The sequence below is a fragment of the Lagenorhynchus albirostris genome, chromosome 5 (assembly GCF_949774975.1).
Source record: "Lagenorhynchus albirostris chromosome 5, mLagAlb1.1, whole genome shotgun sequence".
In the NCBI taxonomy this organism is placed as follows: domain Eukaryota; kingdom Metazoa; phylum Chordata; class Mammalia; order Artiodactyla; family Delphinidae; genus Lagenorhynchus; species Lagenorhynchus albirostris.
This window is the reverse complement of record NC_083099.1, coordinates 105049289-105067526: the sequence shown is the minus strand read 5'-3', so window position 1 is coordinate 105067526 and position 18238 is coordinate 105049289. Positions and strand designations below refer to the sequence as shown.

At 34.4% G+C, this 18238-nt stretch overlaps 1 protein-coding gene across 3 annotated transcripts in view; it reads left to right on the top strand.

Moving 5' to 3' along the window:
- The window catches only part of ZNF654 (zinc finger protein 654), a 94282-nt gene that overhangs the window by 55402 nt on the left and 20642 nt on the right, over positions 1–18238 (top strand). For all 3 annotated transcript variants that reach the window (XM_060150743.1, XM_060150744.1, XM_060150742.1), the window contains exon 3: positions 3728–3809. In XM_060150743.1, coding sequence (XP_060006726.1) covers positions 3728–3809 — 82 coding nt within the window. The remainder of the gene's footprint in view (positions 1–3727; positions 3810–18238) is intronic.

Below are 18238 nucleotides of genomic sequence, written 5' to 3'. Positions count from 1 at the left end.
TGTATCTCTTCCTCCTTCAATAGAATTAAGTGGTCTACCAGTCAGTACTATCTACTCAATGTAATGATGCAATTTCTACCCCATTCTACCTAGTACAAAGTTAACACCTTGTTTCAACATGTTATAATAGTGATACATGCAAAGTACAGTACTATGATAGTACAGAAGAATCACCTATGTATTAGTCTGGAGAGAAGCAAGGGAGTTTTTGGGCTAAGTTCCTAGGTGGAATCGTATAAATAGGTCTTGAGGAAGCAACAGATCTAAACACCTTTAAGCACACAGGAGTTTTAGGCTATGTAGGAAAGTTTGCTGCAATTTGAGCATGGAATTTAGTAATATCTGTGTGTAAAAGTAGTTTTGGATCAGACATAAAGGTTCTTATGTCAAAATAAGGAATCTGAATTTCCTCCTCTTCATCAGTGATCTCAAATACCTAAATAAAATAGAATGGGAATATAAGTAATAAATAAGTCAAGTAGGCAGTGTGCTGGGGAAATGGGAGATGGATGGAGACTGACAAATTGGAAGAGAGGTCCATGCCCTGACTAAAGGCAGTAGCTGCTCAGCTTATTTTGCTATGGAGAGATGCAAGCCCTGTGTTACAGGGGTTCCTCTTTATCAAGAGCTCAGAGAAATCTACATTTAATCTGAAATACCACAGTTTTTAAATATTGGAAACTAAAATATTTTTTAAAAATATTTGATCTATATAAACAAATGTGTCAGCTGAAGGTCTTTGCTTTAGATGGTAAAATCTACACAGCAAGTGTTAAGTCTGTAAGTAGATCATTCTGTGTTTTAGGAAGATAACAATGGCAGCCATGTTGAACATGGATTTTAGGTAAGTGTGGAATAGCAAGACAGGAGATAGGGTCTATTAGAAGTTTAAAGATGAGATAGATGTGAATTAATGCTTTATTAATAGGGATGGAGAAGATTCCAGAAGTATGTTGATGGTGCTATTTTATACTTACTTATTGATGGTAAAATAAATATATAACGGTTGATAATGAAAAATAATTCTCCTTTTCATCCCTGACCCCTAGTTTCTTTTTCCCCTATGTAAAGGCAACTGTTTTTACCAGTTTGTTGCATATCCCTCTAGTAGTCTGGCAATATGCATTGGTGTACATGTGCCTTCTACTCTCTCCCTTCCTTTACACCAGTGATAATGTAATGAATAGACTTCTCCATCTTTGTTTAACAATATATGCTGGAATTTTCCCCTTATCTATTCATATAGATGTAAATATATTCTCAATAATATTCTCATTAATATTTGTATTATATTTCACTTCATGGGTATATTATAATTTAACCAGTCCCTTGTGGTAGACATTTAGTATGTTTCCATTGTTTTACTGCTACAAACCATCTGTGGATGCATATCCATATATATGTGTGTCTTTGAACTTACGTGTGTATTATTTGGAGGATTAAATTCTTATAAATGGAAATGGTAAGTCTAGTGGTATGTGTGTGTTTAAAATTTTGTTGACTATTACTATGTTGCCTTTAAAAGTAGTACCACTTACCATCCCTCCAACTAGATAGCAGAGCCTATTTCTGTACTTCAGAGCCATCATGGGATATATCAACATTTTTATTTTTGTAAATAAGATAGGAGAGATGACATTTCATCTTTATAATTTCACTTATTTAATTATAGAGAATCTTTTCATATTTGAAAAAAAATCCACTTGCGTTTCTTTTCTGTGGTCTTCTCTCCCAGTTTTCTACTAGGTTGTTAACTGGTTTTTTTTAAAACAAAAATTACTTATATAAGCTTTTTAATTAAGGAAATCAGCAAAGATTCTCAGTGTATTATTTTACTTTTGACTGCTTTTATGTGGTTTTGTTCTGTTGACATTTAAAAATTTTAAGTAGTCAAATTTATAAATATATCAGTTTATGGAGTATGGTTACTATACTGTATTTAGAAGGGTCTTTGTAATTATTGTGTAATACCTAGGTCTTTTATATAATTTTAAAATTCTCAGTTATATTCTACATTTGCATTTGTATTTTAAAAGTTGTCTTTATTAGTGATTTGCTTTGATTAAAGGCAAAAAGTAAAAAGACAAGAAATAATACATGTTGGCATGGATGCAGAGAAAAGGGAACCTTTGTACACTGTTAGTGGGAATGTAAATTGGTGCAGACAGTCTGGAGTTTCCTCAAAAAATTAAAATTGGAACTATCATATGATCCAGCAATTCCACTTCAGTATTTATCCAAAGAAAATGAAAACACTAACTCAAAAAGACATATGCACCCCATGTTTATTGCAGCATTATTTACAAGAGCTGAGATGTGGAAACAACCTAAGTGTGTCCATCAGTGGATTAGTGGATAAAGAAGATGTGGTATATATACACAAACATTATTTAGCCATTAAAAAAATGCAGTATTGCCATTTGTGACAGCGTGGATGAACCTTAAGGGCATTATGCTAAGTGAAATAAGTCAGATAAAGACAAATACTGTATGAGCTCACCTATATGTTGAATTTTAAGACCAAAAAACCCCAAGAACCCCCAAAATACCAAGCTCATAGATACAGAGAGCAGATTAGTGGTTGCCAGAGGTGGGGGGTGGGGAGTAGGCAGAATGCACGAAGCGAGACAAAAGGTACAGACTTCCAGTTATAAAATGAATAAATCATGGAGATGTATTAATAATACACAGCATGGTGACTATAGTTAATAATACTATGTTGCATATTTGAAAATTGCTAAGAGAAAAAATCTTAAAAGTTCTCATCACAAGAAAAAAATTGCAACTATGTATGGTGATGGATGTTAACTAGACTTACTGTGATCATTTCACAATATATACAAATGTTGAATCATTATGTTGTACAGCTGACACCAATATATTGTTGTGTGTCAATTATGCCTCAAAAAAAGGCGCCACAAGTGTTTAAAAAAATACGACCTCAGGTATTCCTAATTGAGTCTTCTAGGTTAATAAAATTTAAAATTTTTCAGGGATTCGTCATTGTGATACTTTAGGATTACTAAATAATTTTTAATAGTTTTCCTTGCTCATGATTAGGAAATAAGTTATATTTCTGCCTGTGTGAACTCATGAATTGTTAAAGGCACATAAAGTACTTAGTAACAGTATTTTCCAAATAATTTATTTAAAAAGGAGGAACCACAGAGTTTGGACAACTTATCATAAATGGGATAATCAAGGTAAGCCTAGGGTTTGAGGACCATGTGTCATGTATTAGGTATAAAATTGGTGATATTGCTATAATATAAATGTTGGCTGAGACTTTTCATTGTGCCTGTTATATTTTTGGGTCAATTTTACCACCCCTTGTATCTCTTTGAAAAACAATCAGATTTTGAGTTTTCTCTGGGGTCCATTGTATTGGAGTGAAGCTGGACTATGTGCCCATTTTGAATCATTGTTATATGTATAGCCACATTTTTGCCACCTGGTATACCATTGCATTTTTTCCCCCACTGTGAACACTGGTAGACATAAGTAATGTAATTGTTCATTCTATAGGTATAGAATTTCAGTGTATTTCTTTTTATTATAATTTTACTGAAAACATAACATGAATCCTAAATGATCAATATAATTTTTCAAAGCCAACTATTTTAAAACTAAATATCTGATATTATATAACTGGTATCTCTTGAGACTTTTAAATTGGGGCAAAAATTCAGAGAAGCAATGAAAGTTATCATTCACTTATTCTTTCCAGGAGTTTCTTTGAGTTGCTGCTGTTCTTTGGAAGAGATGAGTTTTATGAAGAGCCCTTAAAGGATATTCTTGGATCATTCCAGGTAAAACATTTTGTCTACATTTTGTCTACATTTAAAACAGGCCTTTATTCCCCACCTAAAAATAGTATATTGATTATAAGCTTTTATATTTACTAAGGTGGCAGTGCTTAAGATTCTGTTATGTTGGCAAAAAAGAAAGTTCTTAAAATTAATCTTTAGCTGTACTTCTAAGCAATTCATACAGAGGATTCTAATTCCACATTTGCTAGACTAGAGCCTGCTGCCACCACCCTTATAGATTCCCAAGCGCATCTTGGACATATACTTGCTTTTTATTGCTAAAAGCTTTTGTTCCAAAGCCCCATGTAGAACTCAGCCTGGAAAAAGGACTCTTTTTGCCTAGACTAGAAGCAGGCTGTTTGTCCCATGCCACTTTTTCCTTTGGTTGTCTCCTGATTTTGTCATTTGTTTTCTTAATAGCCTTCCCAAGATAGGAGACAGATTTTTTTTTTTTTTTTTTTTTTTTGCACATGCTCTATGAGTGAAGAGTAAATCCAGAAGGGAATGACAAAAGATCTAAGACCTCACCTGTAGATAAAAGAACATTTGATGTTTTTACCATTTTGTTGGGAAGCAATACGTAGTACCGTGGCTCACTGATGGGTCCTTGGCAGTCTCACTGCCCTTTTTTGGGGTGGAATAAAGAAAGATGTACTTTGAGCTCCCCCTAGAGGTATAGTTGTTCAGACAACGTATTGCAGTCTACCTTGAGGAAGGAAGTCATCAGAGTAACAGAAAGTTATGCAGTGCTTTCTCTCACCTAGAATTTTTATTTCATGTTTATTTAAAGAACTTTTAGACTGAATTAAAACAGATTTTTATGAGTGATCACTCTGGTACATACATAAAATAGGAAAACTATAAGCAAACTTAATTGGCTAAGGTATATCTAAAACTTCTTCACATTCAGAAGCTTACTCTAGAATTGCTTTTCCTTTCCAGTCATCAGTGTCTATTTTTCTACACCATTTTGTCTTCAGTGGCATCAAAAGTGTTGGTGATGCAGCATTTCCTAAAATAATTAATAAAAGAACTCAAAGTCACTGGTACTGGGCTTTTAAAAGCTTAAGCTGGCTTTATAATAAGTTCTGTTTAATCAACTTTTGACTCCTGCTTCAGGGGTAGTGTTAAATTAGATTAATTACCCTATACCCTTCCTATACCATCTGATATCCAAGAGTTAAGAGAGTGCTCTGCTAGTCTCCTGGATTTTATTCTGCGTCACCAATATACCCTTTTGCAAGTTTTCATATTGTCTCTGAATGTCCGTGCATGCAGAATGACAACTACATCATGACCATTACCAGGCTGACATGGATTCAAAGATAGCATTGAATGTAAAACATAATCTGATTTCAGAGTTATAAAAATATGAAAAAATGTATCTTAGAATCAGTGAAATTAGGTACATTATATTGAACTTTCTACTTTATCCATCCTTACATTCAGCAAGTGGTTAAAATACCTGTTCTCATGGAGCCTGCATTCTAATTAGAGTCTATATTCAAGTATTTAAAACTTCTTAATTTTCCATTCCATTTTTCCTTTGACACTTGTGTTCTTGGCAATCTATTCTTGAACTTTTACTTCAGCAAATATTTATTTAGTCCCCATTGTGTGCTAGGCGCTAAGCTCTGGAAAAACCAAAATAAGCAAAAACAAAAGAGCCCCTACTACTGTGCAGTTGAATTCTGGTGTAGAGACACAAAGACAAGAAGTCAAACCTTTGTAAAGTAAGAGTATTTTAGAAAGTGACAGATGACTTTAGTGGGAACTACTGAAGTGTTTTTAGAGTAGATGAGAGACAATACTTGACTTCTGTTTTAAATGTGTGAAATCATAGCATTTGTGAAGGGATATATATCCTTTTTCTTTTTTTCTTGTGAACAGGGTTTCCATTCAGTTATCAAAATAATTAATCCCTCAAGGGAGAGTTCATGGTTTTGTATTGTTTTCTATCTCCTACTCAAATTCTAAAGCCCGCCCCTTCTCCTGTTTGTTTTTAATCTCTGCATTTCCACTACTTTTGTTGCTGTTCTTTCTTCCTACTCTGAATTTTCTTGGGCCTCTAACTCCTGCCTCCTTGGAGAGATTTTACCTTCTCTTCCCATCTTAGCTTTATCTGGAGAATAGTCTTCCATTTTCTAACTGAACTGCTGCTGCTGGTGCTTTGCTGCTGGTGCTTCCCAGACATGTGCCCTAAGCGACCCAGGAAAGGCCAACACGTAGTCCATCATGTATACTCTTCTAAAACCTCACATTTGCTAAGTTTTGTGAATTCTCCAGGCTTTTGACTGACCTTTGATAACCCAGTGACAATCTCAATGTCACCTTTTGAATTTTTTAATACTTTCTACTAGTGCAAGCCCTAGTTCCCAAGTGGTACATTTCTATCCATCTTTCATACAGCTTAAGATCATGCTCTTTCTCCTCTACAAGAAGTAGGACAAACACAGTGCTGCTAATACTTTAATGTACATAAAGATCACCTGGGTATCTTGTTAAAGTCCAAGTTATGACTCAGTAGTTCTGGGGTGAGGCCTGAGAGTCTGCATCTCTAACCTGCTCTGAGGTGATGCTGATGGTGCCGTTCCCTGATCACGCTTTGGGTTAGCAAGGGTCTAACATTCTTTGCTGGGTTTGAGTTAATCGCTTATCTGTTCCCCCACCTACTCCCCTCCCATTTTCCAACTGTGAGTATCCCAGCTTGCCACTCTGTCATCTTGGGCAAGTTACATAATTTCTGTGTCAGTTTTATCATTTGTAAAATGGGGATAATGATCGTACTTGCTGTATATAGGTTCATCGGTTTGGCGTGGTTCTTAGAAAAATGATCAGGCTTAAGGCCTAAGGCAGGCCTGTAACCTGTCTGGTGAAATGTGTTAACTCTGAAGTCATACTGTTCGGATTTCTGTTTTTCACAGTGAGATCAAAACCTACCTCTTAAGCTTATTCTGTTCTCCATGAATTTCAGATTTCCTAAACCTTGAGTTGTTCAAGTAGAAATTATTAATTTTTCTTATCCACTGACTATATTTTTCCAATGCTTTATTCCAAGAGGAAACTTCATTCTTAGAGCCAGATGTTCCATATACAGATAGTCCCCAACTTAACGATGGTTCAACTTACAATTTTTCAACTCTACAATGGTGTGAAAGCATACCATTCAGTAGAAACTGTACTTCAAATTTTGATCTTTTCCCAGGCTAGTGATATGCCACATGATACTGTCTCATATGCTGGGCAGCTGCAGCAAGCAGCAGCTCCCCATAGCTCCCAGTTAGCCATGCCATCACAAGAGTAAACAACCAATACACTTACAACCGTTCTGTACCCAGACAACCATTCTGTTTCGTTTTCAGTATAATCAATAAATTACATGAGATGTTCAACATTTTATTATAAAATAGGCTTTGTGGTAGATGACGTTGCCCAACTGTAATGTAAGTGTTCTGAGCATTTTTAAGGTAGGCGTGGCTAAGCTATGATGTTTGGGAGGTTAGGTGTATTAAATGCATTTTCGACTTATATTTTCAACTTACGGTGGTTTATTGGGACTTAACCCCATTGTAAGTTGAGCAAGATCTATGCTGGCTTCTAAGACCCTTGCTTACTTGGCACTTGGCTTCCAGTAACTTTTCTTTACCTCAACACAAGAAGATGACACATTTCTTATATGATGCCCCTACCTCATTATTATTTTTAATCTGTTCATTGGTGAGCTTTCCATAGGCTCGTGATTGAATTCATACACTACAAAATCGATTAATTTAATTAAATATTTTAGATTCCTAATGAAATGACAAAAATAATATAAAATTTGGAAAAACTTCCTTGTAAATTCTGTTAACTAGGATGAGGACTTATTAACAGTCAATTAACTGAATGTGATTAAATAGGGAAATGAGAGAGAGCGATAAAAGAAAGACCCTCCAGTGCTATCCAGTAATACGCCACTCCCCCTACCAGCTTGTAACAATAGGGGCTGGAGGAAGTAGCAGGTGGTGGGGCATTTGGTATGTGACCAATCTCATTCTTGTTGGTGCTTCTTCAAAATGCACTAGGTGTGCAGCAGAACCAACAGAACAGGAATCGTGTTATACCTACATTAAGAATGGGATGTATGGCTCTGCATGAGAGCATTCCTTCCACTGAGAGAATGACTGTATGACCCAAACTAAATGCTGCCTGCCCCAATACCCAGAGGTCAGAAAGTTTTGTAAAGTTTTGTCTCCCACTGTAGCTTCCTCATAATTTACTGCCTCATGGGCCATTCATCTAACAAATCAAACTTATAAACTTTTACCTTCTCTGTTTGGGCTTGAAGGATTTCACAGAAACCTGTTTACCCATTAGTAAAAGAGCTCTCTGTTCTAAATACTCTAGGTAAAGATGAATAAAGAGACTAACACCAGTTACCATCAGTTACATGGTAAGATAAGACAGTTTTTAAAACAAGGATCAGTTATGTTCTTGCTGTGGTTGAGTCTATGGTATCTTCCATGAAACTGGAAGTGAAATTGTAAAGAAGGGACAACCTCAGGAATGTATGGAAGTAAAATATTGTATGGAGATGAAACTACTAAACTAAAAGTGTAGTGAAGGCGATCAACAGCAGATTAGCTCCAGGAAAATCCAAATCAGTGAAGGAAATAATTTTTAAAAATTAATTTTCAATTCATAATTACATACAGCTGTATCTTATTTCAGTTTTCAAGATAAAGAAAGATGCAGGACTCCTGTAGAACAAACAGGATTCTCACAAAGGAAAGAATAAAATCAGGTCTGCAGTGAACTTCTTCATTGTAACAAATGCCAGAATAAATAAATAATGTCTGGAGTTTTTAAAGGGAAAAATATTATTTAATAATACAGCTGCCAGGCCCTATAGTCTATGAGAGAAGGCAACAGAAATAAATAGTCCAAATACTTGGAAAACAAACCAGCTACATCTTTTATCAGGAAAACAAATAAAAGAAGTATGCCAGCTGATTTAGAAGTGATCAAAACAAAGAATTTACAGAGTTGTTACAGAAAAAAAAAGGACTGACCTGAAGAAACAAGTAAAAATTAGCACACTATTGTTAATATCGTTATTATGAAAATCCTATTAATATCAGAAATGATTCCAAGAAAAGAAAATACAAGTTTTAAATAAAAGCACACACACAGTAATCAGGAACTAAAATCTCAGATTATGTTATTGATTGGATGGAGGTAAGGAAGATAGGGAGGAATCAAGTATATTCTTGGGCATCTAAGCTGAAGTAACCACGTAGGGTAGTGCTATTCACTAAGTGAGCAGTGATCCTAGCAGGAAGAGGAGGATATAGAAAGAAGATAAGTTCCATTCTAGATGTAAGAGTTTTAAATATCTTTGGAATATCCAAGTACTGATGATGCACAATAATGTTTAGTTTCATGGGTCTATATATGTATCTTCCTAATTTGTTTCTTTTTAATCCAAGAACATGTATAATTTTTATTAATCAAGAGAAAAATAGATGTTATAAAGATTTTTGTTCACTTGTTTAATTTAGGGGAAAAAAAACAGAGACCCTGGAGTAGTCAACAAAATGCCAACCAGTAATTAAAAGCGTTACTGCTAGAGCTCCACAAATGTTTTAATGAGCCTACCTTTATCTCAGAGAAAACTCTATCCCCATCCTTTGGGGTCAGTGTATAAATCACAAAGATCTTTTTTGTTTAGACTAGAAGTTGGCCTTCCTTAAGCTTTTTTTCCTGGGACTTCACCCTATTTTTAAATCTGCTTGATCTTCCTTGGGGGAGTAGAGGAAGGAGATGGGAGGAGGTGAGGTAGGGGACATAAACTTCCAAACAGGAAGAGGCCCAAGGCTATCTTACTGCAATAGCATCTTAAAAGGAGCAAAAAATAGGGGCTTCCCTGGTGGCGCAGTGGTTGAGAGTCTGCCTGCCAATGCAGGGGGCATGGGTTCATGCCCCGGTCTGGGAAGATCCCACATGCTGCGGAGTGGCTGGGCCCGTGAGCCATGGCCGCTGAGCCTGCGCGTCCGGAGCCTGTGCTCCGCAACGGGAGAGGCCACAACAGTGAGAGGCCCGCGTACAGCAAAAAAAAAAAAAAAAAAAAAAGGAGCAAAACATAATCAGCAGTAAAACAACCAGCCACAATAGATCGTTATGCCCACCCTGTTGCACTGGGGCAAGTGTTGATCTCCCCTGAGAAGTTAGAGTATATATTCATCGTGGTCATAAGACCAGCACATCTCCCAGATTTTATTATTTGTAGCTAATAGGAATAAGTTTAGAACTATTAACATTCCATTGAAACCTTCTCAAAACTGGGATCATGTCCCCTCCTCCCTAGGCTACTTGGAAGAAATTTCCCAAATACTTAATTTGGCGGTTTTGAATACCAAAATTCCTCATCTTGGTATTCAAAACCACCTTTGTATTGCTGGTTAAAAGGTTTTTAAATATAACCATATCAGCTTAAGAACAAGACATAAGTGAGAAGCAGTTTCAAAATTGTGTTCCCATATTTTCTGCTTGAATAGAAGCTCTCCTGTCTCTGCACAACTCCATCTTGACTGCATATGACTTGCCCCACCTAAGTTTTTCCACTGTTACAAAGCACTAATCTATATTCTGTCTGTGGTTTGATAGTCTCTCCAACTACGACATAACTAGATTTGGTGGGCAAAGACTAACTTTCATCCCTTTGTTTCCAACACTTAGTAGTCTAAGTCCCCTAAGGGGGACTGGTATGTCTGCCAGTACAAAGGAAGGATAAATAAGTCCATAGACATTTCCATCTGATGTCTAGCCATTTCTTACTTTAAAAAAAAGTTCTATTTAGAGATGTAGTATCCTTGCTGAACTCTTAAAAAATAAGAAACAATGAGGTGTATTGTCTGAAGCTGTTTACTTCATGGTCCATTGGTTACCACTGTGTACAGTAAGATGGGGGAGACATCAATAAATGTATTCATGGGATGAAACCATCAAATGTTTACTTGTAGATTATACTTTGACGATGTGTAGGAAAAAAGAGAAACTAAAGTATGTTTAATTGTGAGAAAAGTATAAGAGAAAAGATTTCACTATCTATGAAAGAAACATGTTTGACAAGTGTGCCACATATTTAGCACTGGGAGTAAGAGGGATTGATGTTAAAATTAAAGTTTCAGATTCTGAAATCATTTTGTAAAGATTGTATTCCTTAGATAAATCTTGTGTTGAAATGGGTAAAAGCTTTGATATTTTTCCTCTGGCATTTATCTTGAAATTATTACTCATGGTTAATAATTCTTATATATCACCGCCTCAGAAATGTTTTCACTTTCTCTGTGTTTTTTTTAATAATCTGTTTGAGTAGGAAACACTTTACTTTGGTTCAACTGTTGAAGTTCTACAGTCACTTTGAAGAGATAAAAGACCCAGAATTATTTCAAGCATAAAATATATAATAAATAAACTTGAGATAGTTAAGCTCAAGGGACCAAGAGCAAGCCTCCAAAAGATAGGGCTGTCAACATCAGTAAGTTGCATATCTCAGGAAAGGCGGGTATACCTGGGCATATGGAAGAGCAGTCATCTCAAAAGAGATGAACATTGATAGTTATTCACACCATAGTATCCAACATAAATGAAGATCTTAATATCCTGAGTATCTTGCAATCTGTGTTGTCAGGAGCAGACATATACGTGCCTTTAAAGTCAATGATAGGACTTAACTTTGAAATTAGTTCTAAAAGCATATCAGGATCACTGAGGCACTCATTATTCACTGAAAGCTGATTCTGTAGAGTGTCTTTAATACATAATAATTAGAATTATCAACATATTAGTGCTTGAAGTAGTTTATATTTTCCCAGATAAAATATTAGCTCATAGAAAATTTAGCTGTAAAGAACTGTAGAGGATATTAAGTCCAATCTAATTTTTTAATAAATGATGAAACCAAAGACCAGAGAGATTCATTAATTCATTCATTCAACAATGTTTACTGATGCTTAAGTAACTTGTTCAATTTGTAGCATAGCCCGTATTGTGACCTGTTCTCTTGACTGACTCCAGTACTCTTTCTGCTGAGTTATATTTTACATTTAGCTCTCTGTGTAGGAAACTGTGCTCAAATAAATCTTGCATATACTTTAATTCTGCTTCAGGGTCTATCTTAGAGGCTAGAACTGTAATAATAGCACTTCTCTGTTGGCCATAATATCTCATTACTTATTTAAAAATATTGATAGTAGGGCACGGTTGTGCTTTTATTAGCATGGCAACCACCAATTAATTTTGAAATTTGATTATACTCTCAGTTGATAGTTTTACTGTATTTATGATTGGCTTCCGCTTCAGAAAAAAACTGATTGCTAATTTAAGTAACATTTACATTGTTACCTAAAATTTTTTAAATATAATAATGCAATCAGGTTTATTACAGGAGACAGTTACTCATATTTAAATATTTGTTTTTTTCAAAAGCCCCAAAAGAGGTATCTTAAATAGTTCACTAAGTACGTGATTCTAGTTATTTTAAAAAATCAAATATGTGTAATTTATGTGCATTAATGCATTTTTATAATTTTAAGACTGAGAGTCACTTTAGAAATTATTTAATCCAATAATCCCTTATTTTATAGATCAGAAAATTAAGCTCCAGTGGAGTTGAGGTTTATAGAAGCAGAAAAAGGGCCTAAATCCTGTTCTCAACCCAGCATTCTTTCCAGTATTCCCTAATCTATTATATGAAATGATGTAACCATGTGTTTGCAATAATGTATATGTCAAAAGAATAGGTTTAAAGAAACGTTTTTATTTATACTACCATCTTAAATGCTTCATGGTCTTAACATTTTAAAGCCTTTTCAAGACCACCTTATCCGGGAGAGGGAAGAAGAAGAAACTTTAGTTTGGTTACCTGAATGATAGCAGATGAAGGCATCAACTAGAGTGCAAATTATAGAAATGGCAAGGAAGAAGCAGATCAGGAGATGTTGAAGAAAACTGCCATGACATTAGGATCAATAGAAGCAGATGAGTTTTATATTTAATTCCAAACACAAACATAAAAACAAATAATACCTAAAACCAAGAATCCCCAGACTTCTGATATAATACTCATCGAGATTTTTTTTTAAGTTTGAGCGCATATCCCCAATATATGTATATTTGTTATTTATGTACGTGCACTAATACTATAATACATTATAAAACACAAAAATACATAGTAAAATATTTTAACAGTGTGAGACTTTAATGACATCAGTATGACTGAATGTGCTTTTATTTTTGAAAAATTTTTAACAGTTCACATAGTACTTCAAAGTCTGATTTTTTAAGTTCAGTTTGCTTTGATACTTGGTTTTAATAGTTGTCGTAGGTGAAAAAGATACCTTTGGTAGATCCAAATGGAAAAATTTTTTTTTCTAAATGTTGATACTCAGTTTTAAATGCCTTCCACCAAATTTATAATTTTTTTAATAAAAAATTTGCAATTTTGCAACTTTTTGCAAATTTGCAATTTTTTGTTGCAATTTGACTGCTGAATTTCTATTGTTTCTGAAATCAATCATTGTTTTCTTGAATAGCAACCATTTTTTAAACAAAATAACTCATTTAAATGCTCCAAATGAAGAATTTTTTTTTTAGAATTTTATTTATTTTTTTTTATACAGCAGGTTCTTATTGAAGGATTGTTTTAAACAAAAAATTCTAGTTTAAGTTTTTTAATGGCATAGATACAAGCATTATAGGTGATACCGATTTTGGGCAACAACAATCACGTAATGATGTAAATACGTCCAAACATCCATTTTAAATGATTTTCTCCTTAAGAACTTTCTTTTACAAAGCAGTAACTTTTTCACTGTATACTATTCTCTTTATATGAGCAAACTCAGAATGTTTATGTTTTCAAAAACATAGGTAAATACTTCTTAGGAACTTATCACAGAAATGAACAGCAAATTTGTGAGAACTGTCTTTTTGTAAATGAAAACTGCATAACATCTTTGAATTTTACCACTTTTAAAGTGCTTTGCCATAAGATAATCGATGAAAATATAATAATAAAAGATATCATGAGCATTCTCATTTCAAAGTATTATAAAGATTTTACTGTATTTTAAGGCTTTGTTTTTATAAATTAACCACATTGAATACCTTTTGTATTTTTGCTTTGATTTACTGCAGTAGCTTGCTTATGAATGAATTTGACATGTGGTATTTTATACTTTTCTTCTGGAATCTGCATTTCATTCAAAATAAGACAGATATTCCATAGTGCTTCTACTTACACAGATTTCTATAAATTCCTATTTTGATTTAAAAAGTTATTTATTATTGCAAATACGTCTTCTCTGATATACCTTTCCTTTTCTGACTGTTTGAAGAAGCTTTTAACTACCTAGGAAGTAAGATGGCAACACCTAATTAGTAATGCAAGGCCTTCCTCCTATATTATGAGTACCAGAAGAGTGGAGTGGTACAGGTTTTCAGTACTGCAGGAGAAAGAATTATTATGGATTGAGGTGGCTAGTGGAGGCTTCTCTGTGGAAAAATAGTTAAGAAAGGATTTAGATAGGTTTACCAAAAGTTGTAAGAGAAAGAGAATGATACGAGAAAAGGCATAGGCAAGAAAGGACAAGATAAGTTTGGGAGACATGGAAGAGACCAGGATGGAGAAAAGGAGTCATGATGTGCAATAATAGGTGAGTGAGTAGGTACGTAAATCCAGAGGTCCTTAAATATGAAGTTGGGGCATTAAGAACCTTTATCCTATGATAAGCGAAAGGGTTAAGATCAAGTTTGTGTGATGTCCAGAACACTGACCTGCAGCTTCACAGACATGTTGTGGTGGCCAACTCTAAAGTGGCAGCAGGTGCAGGGAAGAAACATCTTCTGGAACTAAATGGATTCTAAAAGAAGAGTGAGGTAGTTATGTTTTCTCTCTGCCTTTGGCAAAAACACAAGATTGAATGTAAGTTTCTGAGGAAGTTGTATTTAGCACAGTGCAGTGGGTAAATAAAGGATGAGGTTAATACACAGGTCCAAATTTAATTAAGTAAACATTCTAAAAAAACACAATATGAATATACTCTAGAAAAGATAAGTTGTAAATTCTGTAGTGATTTAAGTGTTTCCTTTTCACTTGGGAGGCTTTTAAATTGAATATCATCCAAAAAAGCCACCATACTATTTAAGGAAAAATAAGCCAGAAGATACTTAGAAACTTTTCTTTCATCCTGTGTCTTTTTAAGTAGACAAAAGTGAAATCTTTCTTTCATCTCTATTTCCTATCCAGAGTTATTTCCCCATAGAAGTGGCCTCCAAAATATGGTGCACTTAACGAGTGCACGCACACAAAAAACAAAACTTTCATTTATAATTTTTATATTAGAAAGATGAATTTAAGCTAATTTACTAATCTTTAATAGAAGGATTGGTAGGAGTACAGGTATATAATTTACAGTATAAACATTTATGAAAGTGCACTCCAAATGTAGGAGGGATTGGGTTTGCCAAAAAGTTCATTCAGTTTTTTCTGTAAGATGGCTCTAGTAGCTAGTAGTGCTTAGTTGTCTTTAACTTCATTTGGAACAATTTTGTTAGATTGTATTCTGACAGCTCTCATATCATCGTGTGTTAAAAAAAAAAACTTATCAAAATTGGTGAATTTCTGTATAGCCATTTTAATATTGAAGATGGAAGAAAAAAGCAACATTTTTGGCATATTATGCTTTATTATTTCAAGAGAGGTAAAAATACAACTGAAACGTGAAAAAAAATTTGTGCAGTATATGGAGAAGGTGCTGTGACTGATCAAATGTGTCAAAAGTGGTTTGTGAAGTTTTGTGCTGGCAGTTTCTCGCTGGATGATGCTCCGTGGTCAGGTAGGCCAGTTGAAGTTGATAGCGATCAAATTGAGACATTAATTGAAAACAATCAACGTTATACCACGTGGGAGATAGCCGACATACTCAAAATATCCAAATCAAGTGTTGAAGATCATTTGCACCAGCTTGGTTATGTTCATCGCTTTGATGTTTGGGTTCCACATAAGTTAAGCAAAAAAACCCTTCTTGACCGTATTTCAACATACGATTCTCTACTTAAACGTAATTAAAATGTTCTGTTTTTAAAACAAATTGTGACGGGCGATGAAAAGTGGATACTATACAATAATGTGGAACGGAAGAGATTGTGGGGCAAGTGAAATGAACCAGCACCAACCAAACCAAAGGCCGGTCTTCATCCAAAGAAGGTGATGTTGTGTATATGGTGGGATTGGAAGGGAGTCTTCTATTATGAGCTCCTTCTGGAAAACCAAACGATTAATTCCAACAAGTACTGCTACCAGTTAGACCAACTGAAAGCAGCACTCGACAGAAAGCATCCAGAAAGTCAACAGAAACACATAATCTTCCATCAGGTTAATGCAAGACTGCATGTTTCTTTGATGACCAGGCAAAAACTGTTACAGTGGCTGGGAAGTTCTGATTCATCCGATGTATTCACCAGGCATTGCACCTTCGGATTTCCATTTATTTCGGTCTTTACAAAATTCTCTTAATAGAAAAAATTTCAATTCCATGGAAGACTATAAAAGGCACCTGGAACAGTTCTTTGCTCAAAAAGGTAAAAAGTTTTGGCAAGATGGAATTATGAAGTTGCCTGAAAAATGGCAGAAGGTAGTGGAACAAAATGGCAAATAAAGTTCTTGGTGAAAATGAAAAATCTGTCTTATTTTTACTTTAAAACCGAAGGAACTTTTTGGCCAACCCAATACAATCAAAAAGTATGCCAGAGTTGACTGTGGGGTAGGGATTGTTAAATATACAGATTATCAGGGTTTTCTCCTAGAAACCTTGATTCAGTAGGTTTGAATTGGGGTCTGGGAATCATTTTTTAACAGGACCTCCAAGTGTTTCTTATTTTCAGCCAAGTTTAAGAAATTAGCAATAGACCTATTTCACCATATCTTGACTTTAGGCCCAAGTCCAGTTCTGGGTCCCACAGCACTAATGGCTGTATGATTGGTGCCTCACCTATCCTAACACAGCTAGAAAGAAAGATTGTCCAAGAGCTCAGCAGCAGAGCTAAAGCCTAATCAGTGATTCATGGGCTGGCATCCAGCTCACCTTATTTCTTATGCTTTGCCTGGACCAAAAGCCAGCTTACGGTAGTTTAATTTGTATGGGCAGCAATATGTATGTCTAGAGTAATTTAGGAGTTTGTTTACCTTGAGGTTTGAAATCGATGATTATTTTTAACCATGAAGTCATTGCCACAGATCATTACTATGTTCCATGTGTTAAAAAATCATGGCTGATCAATAACTTTATACCATATTTTTATGAGTGCTATAATATGCTGACACATGGAAATGTAGAAATTAATTTTATGCTAAGGCAGGTGGGTGTCCTAAAATGAAATATTTATTCAGAATCTTAAAAAATAGAAAAAAAATATCTAACATTAAGTACTTATGCATTGTCCTAAGCACTTTTCAATACTGTGTATTATTTAATCCTCACAACAATCCTATGAAGTAGGTGTTTTTAGTATCCGTTTTATAGAGGAGTTAACTGAAGGAGCAGAGAGGTTAAGTAACTTGCCCATTTGGTTATAGGGTTTTTGTTTGCTTGCTTGCTCATTTTAATTTGGGAATTCCCTAAGTAACTTTTAGAAGATACTTACTTTCATGTTTTGACTTAATGATCCTTTGGCTTCTTTGAATGATTCTTCATCTTGAAACTTGATTCCTTCTACTGCCTTGTTCTCTTATAAAACAAAACCTCTTTCATGTATTTTAACAATGAATGAAAAGTGGCATATAGATATCACTTTGGAAAGTTGAAACGATGAAAGAGCATGACAATTTAATAAAAGCACAGTGTTCACTGCCACTTTGAATATGTAGCCTAATGATTCATCTGATAAATAAAATTTGTAAATATATATGGTTTTATCCTGAAGCTTCGCTTTATAACTGTTACTAAGTTTTTCATGTCTGAGGGATTTTTTTAGCACAGAAAGAAATTCTGACAGTTGCTTGTATTTTAATTGATGTGCAGTTTATTCCAATTTTTAGCATTGCCAATTTCAATATCTAGTTTTTTCTTAAGGCCTTAAGCTCAATTTATGCATTAAAAAATAAATCTATCCATACCTTCACTAGGCCTTCAGTTAATCTTTTTAAATTATCAAATTAAATTCCATGAAACATTTAAAAAAATACCTAACAAAGTATATAATGAATCAAAGCATCATAATCAAATGATTAAATCTTGTAAATCTAAGTCTAATAAATTTATAAATTCAGTAAACCAAGTTCTCCTAAATATTAAACATAGTTCACAAACTTGTTACATATTTCGTATTTTAATCACAAGTCTGAGATACCAGATTCTCTAAAAACATTTCAAATATCTTTTTTTAAA